This window comes from Phodopus roborovskii, unplaced genomic scaffold (genome assembly GCF_943737965.1).
Source record: "Phodopus roborovskii unplaced genomic scaffold, PHOROB, whole genome shotgun sequence".
NCBI classification, from domain to species: Eukaryota; Metazoa; Chordata; class Mammalia; order Rodentia; family Cricetidae; genus Phodopus; species Phodopus roborovskii.
The window spans coordinates 6,449,749-6,468,535 of record NW_026126651.1 but is presented as its reverse complement, the minus strand read 5'-3'; the positions used below and the strand labels follow the sequence as shown (position 1 = coordinate 6,468,535).

The 18,787-nt window shown below is 46.9% G+C and overlaps 1 protein-coding gene across 1 annotated transcript; it reads right to left on the bottom strand.

Moving 5' to 3' along the window:
- Positions 1-13,892: 13,892 nt before the first annotated feature.
- On the bottom strand, positions 13,893-17,378 carry LOC127213918 (mas-related G-protein coupled receptor member A). Its single transcript, XM_051174381.1, has one exon. The coding sequence runs from the start codon at positions 17,324-17,326 to the stop codon at positions 16,388-16,390; it is 939 nt and encodes a 312-aa protein (XP_051030338.1). The 5' UTR covers positions 17,327-17,378; the 3' UTR covers positions 13,893-16,387.
- Between the last annotated feature and the right edge of the window lie 1,409 nt (positions 17,379-18,787).

Here is an 18,787-nt window from a genome sequence, read left to right as displayed (position 1 = left end):
TTAATTACTTAATTTCTAAACGTTTGTGTGGTGTACGCACGTGCGTGTGCATGAGCGTGTGTGTGTGTGTGTGTGTGTGTGTGTGTAGATTTTTTTGAGACAGGGTCTCTGAATAAAGCCAGTGCTCTCCAGTTTGTCCGAGTCAATTGGCCAGCGAGCTTTAGGAATCTGTCTATCAGCACTCCCCAGGGCTGGAGTTACAGACGTGTGCCATTTATTGAGCCAGGATTTTTAGTGGGTGGGGCAAGCAGTTCGCCACCTGAGCCATTTCCCTAGCCCGGAATCTAATTTTAGAACGTCTTTTGTTAAATAGGAAAGGAACCATGCATGATGGATAGCTTCATACAACCCAGAATTTCCCGGGAAGGGAGTCTCAATGGTGTATTGTCCATGGTGCTAAGCCTGTGGGCGTATCTGTTGGAGATTGTCTCGATTTAATTGACGCAGCCCGCTGTGGGCAGAGCCATTTACAAAGTAGGAGGTCCTGAACTGGGTGTGAGTGGAGAAATTCAGCCAAGCCCTAGGAGGGCGATGAGCGGAGAGCCAGCAAGCAGTCAGGCTATCAGGTAGGTGGGCGGGTGACCTGGCGAGTGGGCGGGCGCGCATGCGTTCATTTCTCCCTGCGCTGGGCTGTGCCTGTGATGTGACTGACTGTCTCAAACTCCTGCTGCTGTGACTGCCCTGCCGCGATGGCCTCTACCTAGAATTTTAGGCTGAATAGACCCTTCTCACCGAGGTTAAGTTGCTTTTTGACAGATTTTTTTTTTTATGTCAACAACAAAATGAAACCAGAACACCATGTGTCTCATTACAGAAAAAGCAAAGAAATTCATCCAGTGCTTACACAGACCCTAAGAACACACTAGATCATACGAAATGAAAGATTAAAAGTGAAATCTAATGTCTATATTACTGGTCGCAACTAATATAACTGTTTGAAAATGATATATAGAAGCATACATACAGAGGTAAGATGTTTAAATCATAAGAATATTAAAAACTTTTGGAGACTTTGTTTTTATTTTATGCGTGTGTTGGAATGTGTGCCTGCGTGCCATGTGTGTGTAATACTTATAGAGACTGTTATGCTGGAGGTTCCACCCAAGCCTCCCCCATCTCCCTCCAAACCCTGCTGCAACTCAGAAAGCCCGCCAAATGATGACCTCTTCCCCTAGAGATGCTCAAGACTACTCCCACAAGGTATTTAAACTGACCCCCACCCCCAGAAACCAGACTGGTGGTTTTTTCCGGTCTCCCTTTTCCATCTCCTCTTTGGGGGGCTGGGAGGCCATCCGGGAGCATTGCATCCATTAAACGTGGGCTTTTTCTAATTTGGTCTGATTTGGTCTGATTTGGATTGCTGCGTCGGCAGAGAGGCTTATCAAGTTTCTATATCCTGATCAGTCTCTCTGCCGACGCAGCAATCCAAATCAGACCAAATCGAACCAAGAGACCACAAGAAGGTGTCAGATCCCATGAGACTGGAGTTACAGAAGGTAGTGAGCCATTATTTGGGTGTTAGGAGCCAAATCAGGGGCCTCTGGAGGAGCAGCCAATGCTTTTAATTGCCGAGCCACCTCTGCAGCCCTATATGATGATAATGTTAACTAGAGTAAATGGAAAACATGCAGCCAAACCAGCTGTTTGTTACATCACTTCAAAATAGACCCAAAATGATAAAAATAGACAAGCTGCCGCATGACAGACACCTCCCACCCACCCCGATGCCAATGGTGACAGTGTGGCCGCATCTGCTACTCAGTGGCATGTCAGGCAGAGTGACTCCTTGGCAGCTCAGCTTTCTCCAAGGACCTGTAGTACTCCTTTTGACCTGTGTGGTGGGAGCTGTGGAACCCGCAGAGAGCTTCTCACCTTCAGAAAGCGACTTTGCATATTTGAGTTCCTGGAATCGGTTTAAGGTCTCTGCTGTGTTCAGGGTCACGGCTGTCCACGCGTTCCCTTTCTTGTTATGTAACAATGCAAAAGGCGATCAGGTGACTGCTGTGCCATCTCTCTGGTACCATGGTCGACTTGTAGAAACCCTCCTCATTTCTGGACTGAAAGACCCCCACTATGCTTATTGCCTGTTTAAATTGCTCTTGCTAATTTGCCAAGGTCAAGTTATGAGAAAAGTACAGGAGGGAACCAGGTGCTGCTCTCATCCAACGCCAACCAGATATCTGTGGTCTGCAGCTTGGACCAAAGCAAGGTCAGCAGGACAGTGTCCAGTATGTTGAGATAGTCATAACTGAATTCTTTGTATTCTTTGTGCCCAACCCGAATAACCAACTGTCCTTGGTTAACTACAACTGCTACATTTAGATGAAACAATGAATTCCCTGTAACCATGCTTCTGCTTCTGTAAGCCTGCTTCTTGCTACACCAACCTTATATAAACTGCATATGCTTTAATCAGGCACGCTCTCTCAGTCTCTCAAAAGACTGGGGCGTCCATAGGTACCTGTGTGTAAATAATAAATAACCTCTTGCACTTGCATCCAGTGGTCCGGTCTCGTCTCTTGGGGGCAAGGGCCTTCCCCCCTGACAGGCTCCAAACTCTTGGGGTCTCTGGGGGTCTTTCATTGGAGGTTCCACCGAGATTGGAGACCCTTCCCCCTAGAGACTGACACTGACACCCACCGGGAGGTAAGCTGGCCAGCGCTTAATTTCTGTTCTTTGTTGTCTTGTTCATATGTCTTTTACTTGTTGCTTGTTGCGCAGCGATCGGTAATCGGCTAGGCTAGTCGAGTCTGTAGGCGGCTTGAGAAGGAGCTGACGAGCTCGGACTTCTACCCGCCACCCTGGGAGACGTCTCAGGGATCTGGGGTGCCCGATTTTTCGGGGCCCACACGAGTCCCAGGGATTCGTGGTTTTGGGGGGGCCAGGGGGCTTAAGACCCTCTGTGCCTCCAACTCAGTATCTGGTTTCGGTTTTACGCCGAAAACGCGCAGCGTGTCCTTATGCCGGCTGTCTATGTGTTTTGTCTGTTCTGTTTATCTGTCTGATTCTTTATTTCGAAGAAAATATGAAACAATCTTTAACCACCCCCTTAAGTTTATTTTAGATCATTGATGATGTACAGAGTCGAGCTCACAATCAGTTGGTTAAAGGAAAAAAACTGTGTCGGACTCCCTGGTAGCCAGCTGACTCCGAGATCAAAGGGAGCCAGCCACCGAAGGAACCTGCTGAGCCTTTCCCCTGCGCCAGGCTGCTGGATTAGGAGGGCAATTTCAATTTCAATACTGACCTTTCTCGGCGTTCAACCTTTATAATTGAAAAATCTAACAACCCCTCTTTCTCCAAAAACCCTGTAGCTCTCTAACCTACTTGAATATGGCTTTTGCAGGTCCTCCTAACCTTGGGGGGGGGGGGAACAACGCATCTTCCTGGGAGAAACGTCTTATTTGGCAACTCAGTTGCCAAATAAAATTGAGGAAATTTTTCCCCTAAATCGTCCCTGCTGGGACTTTAACACCTACGTCTTTATCGCCAGTTACTCTCAGCGGGTCTCCGAGGGCCTGGGACGCTGTCCCAGGAATTTGGCTCAGGTAAGACAGATAACCCAGGGACCGGAGGAAACTCCGACTGCATTTTTGGAGAGGCTAAAGGAAGCCTACCGTATGTATACACCCTTTGATCCTGATAGTAACGAGCAAAGGGGCAATGTTTCTATGGCTTTCATTTGGCAGTCGGCTCCAGATATTAGGACTAAGTTGCAGAGATTAGATAATTTATAAGATTATAGCCTGCAGGATCTCGTAAAGGAAGCAGAAAAGATCTTTAATAAGAGAAAAACACCTGAAAAAAAGAAAGAAAGACTTAGAAAGTTGCAGGAGGAAAGAGAGGACAAGTTTAAGAAGGAGCTAAAGGAGGAGAGAGAGAGAGAAAAAAAAAAAGAAAGAGAGAGGGATCATAGAAACCGGAGAGAATTAAGCAAAATCCTGGCCACTGTAGCTCAGAATAATCATAGTGCAGGAAGTCAGGAAAAAAAGGAAAAGGAAGGAGGCCCAGGGTAGATTGAGACCAGTGTGCCTACTGCAAAGAAAAAGGCCATTGGGTCAAAGATTGCCCTAAGAGACCTAAAACTCAGAGGCGTGGAGACGGACTCCCAAAGACCAACTCAGCTTCTAGCCCTAGATGAAGACTAGGGCAGTCGGGGCCAGGAGCCCCCTCCCCCAGCCCAGGCTAACCTTAAAAGTCGGGGGGAGGGGCAGCTAGTCACCTTCCTGGTGGACACTAGAGCCCAACATTTAGTTCTCACCGAAACGAACGGGCCATTGAATACCAAAACAGCTTGGGTACAAGGAGCCACCGGAGAAAAACAATACCGATGGACCACGGAGAGAAAAGTTCATCTCGCATCAGGTAAAATCTCACATTCCTTTTTGCATGTACCGGACTGTTCATATCCATTACTGGGTCGAGATCTACTGACTAAATTAAAAGCCCAGATCCATTTTGAAGGACCAGGAGCTAAAGTCTCTGGCCCACAAGGGGCTCCACTTAAAATATTGACTTTACAATTGGAAAATGAATATAGACTTTTTGAAAAGCCTCCTGAACAGCAGGAAGAAATGGACTTATGGTTAAAACAACACCCCCTGGCCTGGGCAGAAACAGGGGGCATGGGCTGGCCATACAACAGCCACCCCTAATAATAACCCTGAACCCAGCCACCTTGTTACCACTGCTGGAGGAACCAGCCTCCCATGACTGTCAGCAGATCCTTGCAGAGATGCATGGAATGTGGCCTGATCAGCCCTTGAAAGATGCAGACTACACCTGGTTCACAGACGGCAGCAGCTACTTGCTAAATGGTGAGAGACGGGCAGGGGCTGCAGTGACGAATGCCTCAGAGGTCATATGGGCCACTGCACTCCCCGGAGGCACCTCTGCTCAGAGAGCTGAACCCTTTGCTCTGACTCAGGCTTTCCAGATGGCAACAGGTAAAAAGCTTAATGTGTACACTGATAGCCAGTATGCCTTTGCCACTGCCCATGTCCATGGAGAAATTTATCGGAGAAGGGGCCTTTTAACATCAGAAGGCAAAGAAATTAAAAATAAAAATAAAATCTTGACATTATTAAAGGCCCTGTTCCTTCCTAAAAAAAAATTGAGCATAATGCATTGCCCTGGACATCAAAAGGGGGAAAGCCTGGAGGCAAAAAGAAATCGCCTGGCTGATGAAGCAGCCAAACAAGCAGCCTTAAGCCCCCAACTATTGACTATTAGCATATTGACTGAAAAGGAAACAGCTAAGACTCCAGATTGGGACTATGATGAAACGGATTTGGACATTGTTCAGAAACTAAGTGCAGATTATGACCCCAATCGGCAATGCTGGGTCTACCAAGGAAAGACTATACTGCCTATAAAAATGGCAAAAATGTTAATAGACCACCTCCATAAGCTGACTCATCTAAGCGCCAAAAATATGAAAACTTTGCTAGATAAACAAGAAATTGAAACTTACCTTCCCAATCGGAATTTATTACTGGAACAAGTAACTGCTAACTGTCTGGCCTGTGCCCAGATAAACCAAGGAAAAACCAAACTGAATTCTGGGACCCGGCTTTGTGGCGATAGGCCTGATGTCCATTGAGAAATAGACTTTACTGAAGTTAAACCTGGAATATATGGTTATAAATATTTACTGGTTTTTATAGACACCTTTTCAGGATGGATGGAAACGTTTCCTACCAAACATGAGACTGCAAAAATGGTCACCAAGAAACTATTAAAAGAAATCTTTCCCAGATATGGGATGCCACAGGTAATAGGATCAGACAATGGGCCTGCCTTCGTCTCCCAGGTAAGTCAGCTGGTGGCCAGGTTGCTGGGGATAAATTGGAAATTACATTGTGCTTACAGACCCCAGAGTTCAGGACAGGTAGAAAGGATAAATAGAACCATTAAGGAGGCTTTATCCAAATTAACGCTTGAAACTGGCTTTAAGGACTGGGTACAACTCCTACTTCTGGCCCTCTATTGGGCCAGAAACACTCCAGGCCCTCATGGCCTAACTCCCTTTGAAATCCTATATGACAGTCCACCACCAGCTGTATCATTCTTTGATGCTGACATTTCTGATTTTGCAAACACCCCTTCCATACAGGTGCATCTATGAGCCTTACAGATAGTCCAAGAAGAGGTCTGGAAACCTCTGGCGGCCGCATCCCTGGAGGAACAAAGAACCTCTTGTCAGCCCCACTCTTTCCAGATTGGCGATTCCATCTGGGTTCGGAGACATCAGACTAAGAACTTAGAGCCCCGCTGGAAGGGCCCCTACACTGTGCTCCTGACAACTCCCACCGCCCTGAAAGTAGACAGGATTGCTGCCTGGATGCATTTTAAATAGACTGGTACTGTTCAAAAATACACACACACACTTGTCAGTTGTTCAGGCCCTAGTTTTGACCCAGCAGTACCAGCAATTAAAACAAATGAAAACTGAAAAACCATGAATAAAGGGTTTTATTCATTTTATAGAAAAAGGGGGAATGAAAGACCCCCACTATGCTTATTGCCTGTTTAAATTGCTCTTGCTAATTTGCCAAGGTCAAGTTATGAGAAAAGTACAGGAGGGAACCAGGTGCTGCTCTCATCCAACGCCAACCAGATATCTGTGGTCTGCAGCTTGGACCAAAGCAAGGTCAGCAGGACAGTGTCCAGTATGTTGAGATAGTCATAACTGAATTCTTTGTATTCTTTGTGCCCAACCCGAATAACCAACTGTCCTTGGTTAACTACAACTGCTACATTTAGATGAAACAATGAATTCCCTGTAACCATGCTTCTGCTTCTGTAAGCCTGCTTCTTGCTACACCAACCTTATATAAACTGCATATGCTTTAATCAGGCACGCTCTCTCAGTCTCTCAAAAGACTGGGGCGTCCATAGGTACCTGTGTGTAAATAATAAATAACCTCTTGCACTTGCATCCAGTGGTCCGGTCTCGTCTCTTGGGGGCAAGGGCCTTCCCCCCTGACAGGCTCCAAACTCTTGGGGTCTCTGGGGGTCTTTCATGGACGAGGTGCACTCTCAACATTTAATGATTGACTTCTTCATTTTATTTTATTCCCTCCTCTTCACCTTCCTCTTGTGGGTTTTTGAGACAGAGTTTCCCTGTGTAGCCCTGGCTGTCTTGGAACTCACTCTGTAGACCAGGCTGGCCTTGAACTCACAACAATCCACCTGTCTCTGTCTCCCTAGTGCTGGGATTAAAGGTGTGCGCTGCCACCGCCTGGTCAGGATTTCTCATTTGAAACCGTGGATGTGATGTCAGCCTTTCCTGAGGTAATCAGGTCCCATCTTCTAGGGGTTTGGAGGATCATTGCTGTCAATAATCCACTTCACTCTGAAACAAGGACTTTGTTTCCTTGAACCATAGTTAAGTTTTACATGATCCTAGTAGAGAGCCGACTATGCTGAACTTGTTGGATAGCTTTTATTGAAGCAGCATCAGCTATGGACCCCATCAGGGAAATTCATAGGACTGGAAAAAGTGCAGAAGTCCTCTCTCTCTCTCTCTCTCTCTCTCTCTCTCTCTCTCTCTCTCTCTCTCTCTCTCTCAAATCCAAGGGTTGTAAGTATTTTTGGACTTCACTTTCTGGGAACAAGAAGGAGCCTGAAACTGTCTTCTGGGTAGCAGGCGTGAATACTCTTGCGGGACTGAAGCGCGTACCGTTAGGAGCTACTGTTGCTTTATCCAAAACCGCCGTTAGTGTGGGGCAGTCCTTTTCATCATCTCCTACACCTGATCAGGTGGCGCAGTTAAACAGAACCCTTTTCCGTTGTTAGTCAGGCTTTGGCTAGTCATCCTTCCTCCAGTATAAGTAACCTGCTTGCACGTAAACATATCCAGAAACCCTGATCTGGGTAAAGGCACGCAGGGCTGGCATTTCCCAAAGTCAGCATTTTAAGACATGTCTTTTCCAGATGAAGGGCTTTTGAAATGGTCAGTTCACATAGTAATCCTCTCTGGTCCTCCCCCTTCCCCCATCCCACCAAACAAAGACCCATTACAGCCTTAACTCCTTGCCCCTCTGTGGGAGCACCCTTGCAGACTCCATTCATGGTGAAGTCCACACATGACTGGTATTTAAGATAAGACCAATAGGCTACCCCACAATCCATAATCATTCCTTTGTCCTCTGGCCACTTGCCCATAGTCTGTCTCCATTCTGAGGAGGTTTTGAGCTGGTCAATTTCAGGGGTCAGTCTGGGTCAGCTGTCACAGTCCATTCCTGGGTTAGATCCACAGCAGCCTTGGTATGGGTGTGGTGGATTTATGGACTGCTTGAGATCTGCAATTTCAAGAGCCGAGGGAGTGAACAATTTTGTCAGCCCCATCTTTCAAGAACTCTTTGAGGCAGGTGCATCCACACCCTGGGAGGTCCTTGGAGTCCTTGGGGAAGCAGGAGGGGCTAGTAGCCAAACATGATCTCAAAAGGAGAGTAGCCACATTCGAAGGGCATGCAACGCTCACCGAACAGTACACGCGGCAGAATTTCTGCCAGGGGAGGTTTGTTTCTTGGCAGTGTTTGGACAGTGCTGTTTGAAAGTCTTGTTCCTTCTTTCCAGCTGCTCTGATGACTAGGGGCAGGTAGCATGTGAGAAAGTTCCAAGGAGACTGTGTGTGAGTAGGAAAGGCGGCTACCCAGCTTGGAGAATTGCACATCGCAGCCAGCATGTGTCGGTACCCTCAGCCGGGTCGATGCCAGTAAATTCCATTTCCATTGCCAGATGTAAACATGTGTAGGACCCCCATTTTTTGTCAGGGTGGGGCCTGGGGTCTCTGCTTGAGATCGTTCCAAAGCAGATAGGCTTTGCTTGTCTGGGTCAGTGTTGGCAACCTTGGGACCACCACACATCTCTGTGACAATTCTTGCAGGGCAATCTTTTTCCAGATGTGTTGTTGCACGAGCTTGTTGGACTAGGCTGGGAGCTGTCATCTCAGGGATTAGTATTTTCTTACCTGTGGTAATTAGCCAGCCTTCCTGATTTTTAGAAACCCCTTCACCAGTTATTAAGACATACTTTTATTTTGGGGGTGGGGGCGGAGGGCATGGGAGGGGACTGCTGGGCTGTGTCTTTGTAGACTAGACCTAGGCTCTTTGCACGAGCCTGGCAGTGCTTAGTCTGATGTGTGGCTCTGTTCAGTGAATAAATTCATGAGCGAGGGACAGCACAGTGCGATCGAATTTAGGTTAAAGGGAAAGTGAAAATGGAGTAGGAGATATTAGCACGTGGATACACACAGTGAGAGGAAGATAATGCATTCATCAGTCTCCTTTCTTTGCGAGAGACAGCTCTGCGAGTATTTGGAATTTGGAGTAACTGATGCTGACCAGGGAAATGGCTTTGTTCGCACCCAGAAGCCTTTGGGTGCCCAGTGAGTAAGACCCGTGTCTGAGGAAGCACTTTGTGCATAAAGGGGGAGGAAGTTAGGAGGGTGAGGTCTGAGAGCTATTGAAAAAGATGTATCTGAAGGACAGGAACGTCCCGGAGGAGTCCTAAGCGGTGTCTTGTGGAGTAATAGGAACCTCCTCCGCACCCTCCCTCAGAACAGCCCCCAGGTGCTTTCTTTGTTGACGAAAGCTCACTCTGAGAGGAGGACCTTTGTGAAAATGGAAAGCAACTTACTGATGCACCTCCCACAGAAGGAAGGATTAATGTACAATGTAGCGACTGCCGGGGCTGCTGTTTATCAGGCTCGTTCTGCTTGGATCCCATCAAGATCCCATGGGGTAAGTAAGATTTAGAGGCTTCTCCATCCTGCAGAGAGTGGGGTGAGAGTTTACGCTTCCGGGGCCCCACACTGTGGATTTGAATCCACAATGCTCCATCGGAGTGGCCGGTCCCTTGTCCCTCCTCCCCATCGGGTGCTGATTACAGGTGGGTTCGGGAAAAACAGATGGACATTTCCCAAGTTATGCCTACGAGGACAATGGAAGCTGTGGATGAAATAAAATGGGACATAGACAGAGAGGGAGGCAAAACCAATCACACAGGGAACAAGAGAGGTGGGTGGAAGCCAGGCACAGACAGCAATAGCCACCCCCCCCCCAAAAAAAAAGCACTCAGAGTTTTACAATTCACAGGACTCTCCAGGGCAGGAAAGCCCTAAGAGAAAGGAGGACAGAGCCCCCCTGGAGTGCAAAGAGAAGAAGCTAGCCATTAATGTCCCCACTGAGAGCCCCTCAGAGAGGAAGTGAGCGTCCCCACCAGGAGCCCTCTCAGAGAGCGGAGCTCCCACAGCATTGGTTGTCTGGAACAGAGAAACTGGAGTAAAACCATGTGTGTGCTGTCTCTGCTCAAAGAATGTCCCAGTTGGAACATTTTTTTTGGGGTGTGATATATTTGAGGAAGATAATCTTCCCCCCCAAACTTCGAACTTTATTTATTTATTTATTTATTTATTTATGACAGGGTCTATTTATTCTTAGCCGGCCTGGAATTTGTTATGTATGCCAGGCTGGCTTTGAACTCAGGCATCCACTTACCTTTGCCTTCCAAGTGCTGGAATTAGAGACATGCACAGCCATGCTCAGCCCTCATCTATTCTTATTTCTCTTATTGTCATTGGCTCTGAATAACAAACTCATTTTTTAAAATTCACTTATTTCTAAGACCCCTCATGTGTGAAGTAAAACATCTTTTATTTGTTTTTAATTTGCCATTATGAATAAGAGGATCAGTTTGCATCCCTTATGAAATGTAGAGAGTTCAGCACACACAGCATATTCCTCTTTATCCTTCTACTTGAGGAAACATAAATTATTATTTTTATGTAGATACTTGAAGTTTTAACCCTTTGATTCACCTTTCTGGTCTTCCTGCTACAAGTAGCCTACTATTATTGCTAAGTTTTGGATCCTGTTTAATTGTATCCTCCTACCCCTCTGAGAGCTCATGAGATTGGCACTTGGTTCCCATGGTAACAGGCTCCGTGGAACTTTACAAAGTGCGGCCTGGAGGGATACTCTTAGGTGCTTTGGGAATCCCATTTTTAGGCAACTCCTGGAGTTCTTGAGGCACAGTTGTTATCAAAGGTCAAGCTTGGCCCTCTCCACGTCTTAGGGACTTCTGGCTAGATAAGGGTTTCTTCCTTCATACTGCCTACAATCATCCATTGTGAGACTCATCCCGGAGGCTGGAGGATGTTTGAACTTTTAGTTTCCAGAACTGTGATCTAAATTAAGATCTCTGTTTCATTAAGGAGGCCAAGGCAAGCGACAACAACCCGACAAATAAAAAACAAAACAAAACAAACAAAACAAACAAACAAACAAAAAAAAAACCCCACACTCAGTGGTTTCTTCAGTGGATTAATTTATCAAATACACAATGAAGACCTTGTAATGGACTTAGTATCTGTATGTGGAAACCTCAGTCCCCTATCTCAGACTGTGACTATGTAGGGTGGGCTGTATCCAGTGAGCGCTGTATCCACGGTGCGATGGGGGAAAAGAGTGGGTGATGGGAAGCAGATTAAAGTCCAGTGTATGCATGGAATTGTTGTTGGGTGACAGATCCCCCCCTCCCACGGAGATGAAACACACACATCTACTCACTCCAGGTAGGGGTTGGTGACAGAGCAAAGTACAGATGGTACCAAATTACCAAGTCCAGTTTGGTGAACCAATGACTTTTGTTGGGGTTGTCTACAGGAATATGGATTAGGGGTTACTTACAGAGACAAATGTGGCTCCAGAACCAACCCAAGCATAAGTGACAGCCCGCAAAACATAGGTAACGACAGCCCACAAAACCTGGGAGCCGGGAGGGCACTGTACGATCTGTGGGCAGCTTCATAGGCTGGGGACCGTTGTGCCCCAATGCCGCAGGTGGTCTGAGCCTCCTCCAGGCAGCTGGTCCGGTCCCAGAGGTTTCTTTGCCTCTGGGCTTGTCTGACACTCCTTCTTAACCGTCTTTACTGTTCATATATTCTTGGGGAGGCAAGAGCATAGTGAATCTGATCAGTTCCCAGGACTCCCTGAAGCCTGTTTTGAAGCTACTGTTTACTTTCTTTTCTTAAAGAAATATTTATTTATTTATTTTGGGAGTAAGGTGTGGGGTAGACTTTTAAGACCTCTCCCCTAGCTAACCTAGAACTTGTTTTATAGACCAAGCTGGGCTTGAACTCACAGCTATCCATCTACATCTGTTTCCCTCATGCTGGGATTATAGGCTTGAGCCTCCATGCATGTTGGCCTGCTTCCTTTCTTAATGGGCTTCCCTGAGGGATGGAGTGTTTGAATCTATGAAAAGTGCTATGTAACAGTTGTGAAGAATAAATTAAGAAACACAATAAAAAGAAGATATGATTAGGACGGAGAGACAGAAGGTCCCATTTACCAGCCATGGAGAGAAGGCTCCCGAGAAACTGATTTGAGCTTGCTGTACTCCTCATAGAATGGTTAAATTACTCTGGCAAAGGTTTGGAGAAAGCTGAGTTTTCATACACTGCCAATGGGAAAGTTATACGATTTAGTACCATGGAAAGTACTTTTGCATTTCCTGGAAAATTAGACATGTATTTCTTATTCTACCCAACATTCCACTGTGGCACACATCCCAGGAACTGGAAAACGATGTTCACTTAAAAATCTGTACAAACACACTGAACTCATCTTTATTTATAATAGCTAGTCTGGAAACAATCCAAACACCCTCTCACTTGTAACATGTGGAACCGTGTATGTGATCTCATTGTGGAATCCTGCTCTATTATTGAAAAATGTCAGCGACGCACTGTTGGTACACATTACAACTTGGATGACTCCTAAGGACATTATGCTGAGAGGAAAAAGACAAACTCAGAGCTAGTGTGTGAGTCCATTCACACAACACTTCCGAGATAATGAGATCTAAAGTGTGTCTGGGAAGGTGGCTCAGCCAAGAAAGCACTTGCTTGCAAGCCTGAAGACCCAAGTTCAGATCCCCATCCATGTGTGGTAGTCAATATTTATTGTCTCTCTGATAGGATCTAAAATTACCTAGAAGACAAGTGGTTATGCGGGTTAGGTAAGTCTCTGGGAAGGTCTGTGAGGGATTATCTAGATTATGTTAAGTGAAGTGGGAAGTCCCTACCCTGAACATGGGTGTCCTTTGTAAGGAGTAGGTTTTCCCACCCACCACTGGTCTTGTCCTGCCGCCGCGCCAGCCCCAAATAATACACAGAGAGATGCTGTATTAGAAATAATGCTGTTGGCCAGTTACTTGTTTCTTATCGGCTAGCTCTGTCTTAAATATTAACCCATTTCTATTAATCTAAGTATTTCCATGTGGTCTCATCTTACTGGAGATCCAGCCGGTGTTCTGCTCTCTCCAGGCTGTCCATGTTGACTCCTCCTTACTACTTCCTCTTTCCTCCTCATCTCCTAGTCCCGCCTATCTTGCTTTCCTATTGGTCAACAGTGCTTTATTCATTAACCAGTATGAGAAACATATTTACAGAATGACATCTCCCATCAGTCCTCTTTCCATGGGTTGGGATCCAGGACTGAAAGCCAGATGAGCATGGAGCATTCATTGCTCTCCAATTCTTGGCAAAGTGTGTGATGTAAGTAGCAGCCTCAGGCTCTTGTTCCTGTGACAGCTTTGTCTTCACCTTGAACTACAAACCAACATGGGACCTTCCTTCCTCAAGTTGCTTTGATCAGATATTTTGTGGCAATAACAAGACTGAGTAACTAATACACTATGTAAAAGGTAGGGTGTGGTAGGGCATGCCTGTAACCAGTGCTGCAAGAAATGGGAGACATGGGAAGCAGGATGACAGATAAGATCCCTGGAAGCTTGTAGGCTACTAACTATCCTGGTGACATCCTGTAGTGACGTCCCAGGTGTGTGTGTGTGTGTGTGTGTGTGTGTGTGTGTAACAAAAGGTGAAAAGCACCACTCGTACGCACGTGCATGCGCGCGCGCGCGCACACACACACACACACCCCTACAAGTAAACCAGAATACAATATAATAAAACAACTGACAGGGCCGTCTGTGACTAGACTACCTACATGAATATCAGTCACCACTAATGAGGACATTGGTGTTCTGGAGAGATGTGTATAACCCAGATTGCTAGGCAGGAAGAAAAGTCACAAGCATTTATGGTGATTAAGCAACATTTAAATTTTGTCTTTTCTTCCAACGGCTTTTGGAAAGGAGTAAACGAAATGTATAGAGAGAGCACGTGTTGCCAAACCACGTCCCTTTCTCCCACAGTCCTCTTCAGAGCGCCTGGAGCCCATCTGCTCTGCTCTGTCATGCGTGTAGCAGGGGGTTTACAAAGAGTCCAGCCTGCATGTCCAGGTAGTTAAGGCTGGGGATGTAGCTCAGTGGTAGAGTTCTCTGCCAAAGGAAAAAGGAAAACTCTCCATCTTTCATGTCCAAAGATTTTCAGGAGACTTCTTCTCAAGTAGGAGGTTTCTGTGAAGTCATCTTCAACTCCTAAGCCATTATCCATATTGAAGCCATTTAGAGTTAAGGGTTACTCAGGGAATGAAACTATAAATTTATTCTGAGGCCAGAGCTCTTTTCTCTACTCTCAACAGAGATGGTACTGGGCAAGTGGGTACATTCTGCTTGTTCCTTATATTTCCTAAATGCCCCCTATTCTATTTTCATCTCTTCCTTTAAATCCACAGCCTGTGAACCAGCAGGGGTGGAGAGATCCTTGGGAGGAGAGTTGGGACAAAAGGATGCTGCCTTTTTGCTAGAGCAGGCCTGAGGGCTCTGTCTGATTCGGTATTATTTTGGAGTTGACTCTGGCTGCTTTTGCAAGTCTATGCCAATACCTGTCTGTTCAGGGCCATCACGGACATTGCTCAGAGCTGACAGCACTCCAGGTTATGATCCTTGTTGTAGCTAAGATCAAATAACTGACAGAAGCCCAGGATAGTAAAGGCTCTCTCTCTCTCTCTCTGTGTATGTGTGTGTGTGTGTGTGTGTGTGTGTGTCTCTCTCTCTCTCTCTCTCTCTCTCTCTCTCTCTCTCTCTGTGTGTGTGTGTGTGTGTGTGTATCTACATAACCATTCCTTGAAGAATCTTAAGGTTATTGTTGTTGTTATCATTATTAACGCCATAATGAATTCCCTCCTCTCCCATTTTATTGTGTCTAGACTCTATTTTCTCACTCTGTTCTTAACCTGTGGTGGCTAAAATTGTAGACTCATCAGTTTAGATTTCAAGCATCCCAGGACATCTCCAAATTGCCCGCCTCAGTCGCACAGTTACAAGCGAGATATTCTCCTCTTTTGACATATCTGTATGGATATGGATTCAGTCGGTTGCATCCATATGATAGATCTGTGTAAGGAGACCTCTTCTATACTGCTGGGAGCAGGAACTGAGGCTAGAGACAAAATCACATCTATTTTTATGGCCAACGGTGTCATGGTAATATTGATGCCTGACAAGCACCGTCTCCACATTCAGAAAGGACATGCCACAAATTCCGGGTAGCCATCAGACATGGACAAGGAGTATGTGCTCGTTTTGATTGCAGCCATGGTAGGGAAGATACATTTCTGGGTCTTTCTTAATCAGTGTGGTCTTATATTCAAGGGCACGATTACAGTAAAGTCAAATCCCACAGCCTCGTTCAGAAAACAGGTCCCACATTTCTTATGGAGTAAGATCAGATGAGTGACATTTCCTGACTCCATTACCTTCCTGTGTTTCCATGGGTGGACAGGAGAGCTAAGGTGGTCATGGAAGCAGCTTGAGAATATAGCCAGCTGCTCTTCCTGATCTGGAACTCATAGCATACACACTCCCAGTTATTTCAAGAGTTCTGACTGTTGTGGCCAGCAGGCTGGAGACAAGGGACTCTTCTGCTGGATCACAGGGTTGAGAGAGTGTGCAACGTACACTAAGGCATCGGGGCCGTAGCATCTGTCTTTGTAAATGGCGCACGAGTCTTATGACTGAGGACTATTGTGAGCCCAGTGAGCATTGTGGTCGCATAGGTGTAAGGCATTTTTGCTGTTGCGGAAGGTGTTGCCTCATGAGGATGGTTCCCAGGAAACCAGGGGGCTCCCTTGTCTTTACTTCCCGGTATATAGAACAACCACGAACAGGAGAGCCGTGGCTTTGGACAGCCTCCATTTCCATGGCAACACAAGTTGCAAAGGAACATCAAGAAAGCTTCAGCTTGAGAATTTTATTAATGCCAACAAGGATGAAGGCACGACACTTCCAGATAAATTATTTCACTCAGGAACAGTAGAAAGGCTAAGTCAATGGTGACCTGCTGAAGACGCTGGCCAGCACACTGAGGCATGCCAGGCTGAGTTGAGCGCACAGACAGCTGTCAAGCACAGCGGAGCAGTGGCCACTCCGAAGCCACCTCTGAGCTCCGAGGTCCGGGCAGAGGCTGTCATCATTGCTCCACTCTGCTGCTTGACATCTCCACCGTGTCCTGAGGGACGCTGCTTCCGTTTTCACCCGTCTCGGGAGCATCCTGCAGAGCCCTCTGGAGAACCATTTTGAGGGTCTGGTGCTTCAGCTGGTGTCTGAAGGAGCCCACGAAGAAGTAAATGATGGGGTTGGCACAGCTGTTAACGGCAGTCAGGACGAGTGATGCCAGATAAAGACCATAAGCAACCACACCGTAGTCAATTTTAATCCAGATTAACAGGAACCAGTGGATGCCAAAGGGCAAGCCGCAGAGGAGAAAAACCAGCACCGTGAGCATGATGGTGGCATACAGCCTGGTGAGCTTCATCCGTCCGGCGCCACAGAACAGCCGAGCCACCAGGGCTAGGCTGGACAGACAGAGGACCACAAACAAAACGATCAGGCACGCGGCCGTGAAGAAGTTCGACGCCAGGCACCGGCTGTCATTTTCGTATCTGGTGTCTAAGAAGCCACAGAAATACCGGTTCAGAATGCTGATCAGTATGGACAGGGCCCAGATCGCAGCACACACGGCGCTTGACGTGTGCTTTGGGCGGCGGCAGCGATACCAGACCGGGCAGAGGACAGACAGGCAGCGCTCGATGCTGATGGCGCTGAGCATGCTCAGGCCTGCGACGTAGGGGACCATCATGACGGTGTTAAAGCACGGGAGGAAGATGATGTTGGGGTAGGAGAACTTGAGGAGAAGCAGCAAGGAGTCTATGATGTGACACAGGAGGAAGAGGAAGTCAGCCACGGCCAGGTTTAGGATGTAGACGGAGAAGGCGTTCCTGTGCAAGCGGAAGCCCAGGAGCCAGAACACCATGGCGTTTCCTGTCATCCCAACCAGTCCTGAGACCACGATCATCAAGTTTGGCACCAGGGTCCTGCTGTTGAAACTTCCAGGCTCGGTTTTGTCCATCGGGTTTGTTGTGACTGCCAGCCAGGAGGTTGAGGAGTTTAGGCTCAGGAAGCCTGCACCGGTGCTGCCGGGAACACAACGGAGACATGAGGCCTGTTGTATGTGCACACCTTTTGCTAAAGACGTGTTTTATTAGCACATGTTAACTGTGTAAGATGACGGCCTTGCCGTGCAGGGATAAATACCAGTTCTTGTGTTTCAGGGGAGGTGGTACAGGCTGGCAGACGTCAGGTAACTTATTAAAAATTTCAAAGCCCCGGAACCTGCCCCTTCCCCTTTGAGCAGCCTTTTAGAACATCACTACTATGTGTAGTATGTAGACTATATGTATGCGTATGACTATATGCAGATGGGAAGAAAGCCAGAGAAGAAATGTCCAAATTAGGTTCGAAGATGGGCAATCAACATGGTGGATTGGGAAACCACTGGTCTTAAATGAAGTTCAGAAAGAGAGGAAAAGAAACCAACAGCGTGGAGCAAAATAGTCATCTAGAAGGGAAATATCAGAATCTGGAAGCTTCCTCCCTCCCTCCCTCCTTCCTCTCTTCCTCCCTCCCTCTCTTCCTTCCATCTTCCTCCCTCCCTCCATCCCTCCCTCCCTTCCTCCTTTTCTTCCCCCTCACATACCAAATATATTATCCCCCACTGCACAAAAACATCTGAACATTCAGCGAGGTCTTTACTAGGGAAATATTGTGAATCATCAAGATGCCCACTGAAAGCATGAGTAATGTCACAGGAGAGGGGTCAGCTGGTAAGAGTACACACTCTTCTTGCGGAGGACCCAGGTCAGGCCGCTGAGAAACAACTACAACTCCCGGGTCAGGCGATCCCACACCATCTCCAGGCCTCAGCAAGCAACTTCTCTCTTACGTACATACCCCTTACAGATTCACACTAATTTGGTCAGACTAATTGGCCACCAATCCCCGAGGACCCTTCTGCTCTGCTTTCTTGGTGTTAGCATTAACAGTAAGTGCCGCCCTTGGGCTTTTATGAGCAATGACCAGTTTTTTGAATCCAGGGCCCCATGTTTATTCAGAAAGCACTTTGCCAACTGAACAACCTTCCCAGGACCTCTCTTCCTTTATTTTGTTCATTAGGGACGGTCAGGATCTCTTATTTTTTGCTGCTGAGGACTGAAGCTGAGGTTTGTGAATGCTAAATACACATACTACTCCTCAGGCCTCCTTGAAACCTTCGGCCTGTTGGCAAAACACACCATCTGCACAGTCAAGGAACGGTCTGTGGATTTAGTGTTCATAATCTGACCTTGGGCTCCCAGAGATCTAAGTAGCTGGCTCATTGACTCTGAACTCCTGTGGTAATTCAGCTGTTAGGGGTGTTGTCATGGTTTCACCACTAGAGGGCGATCCAAGCCCAAGTTTGTGCTAAATTAGTCTTCATAAGGAACTAGTGGCGCTCCTAAAAGGGAAACTTGTGTACAGACGTCTCAGGCTG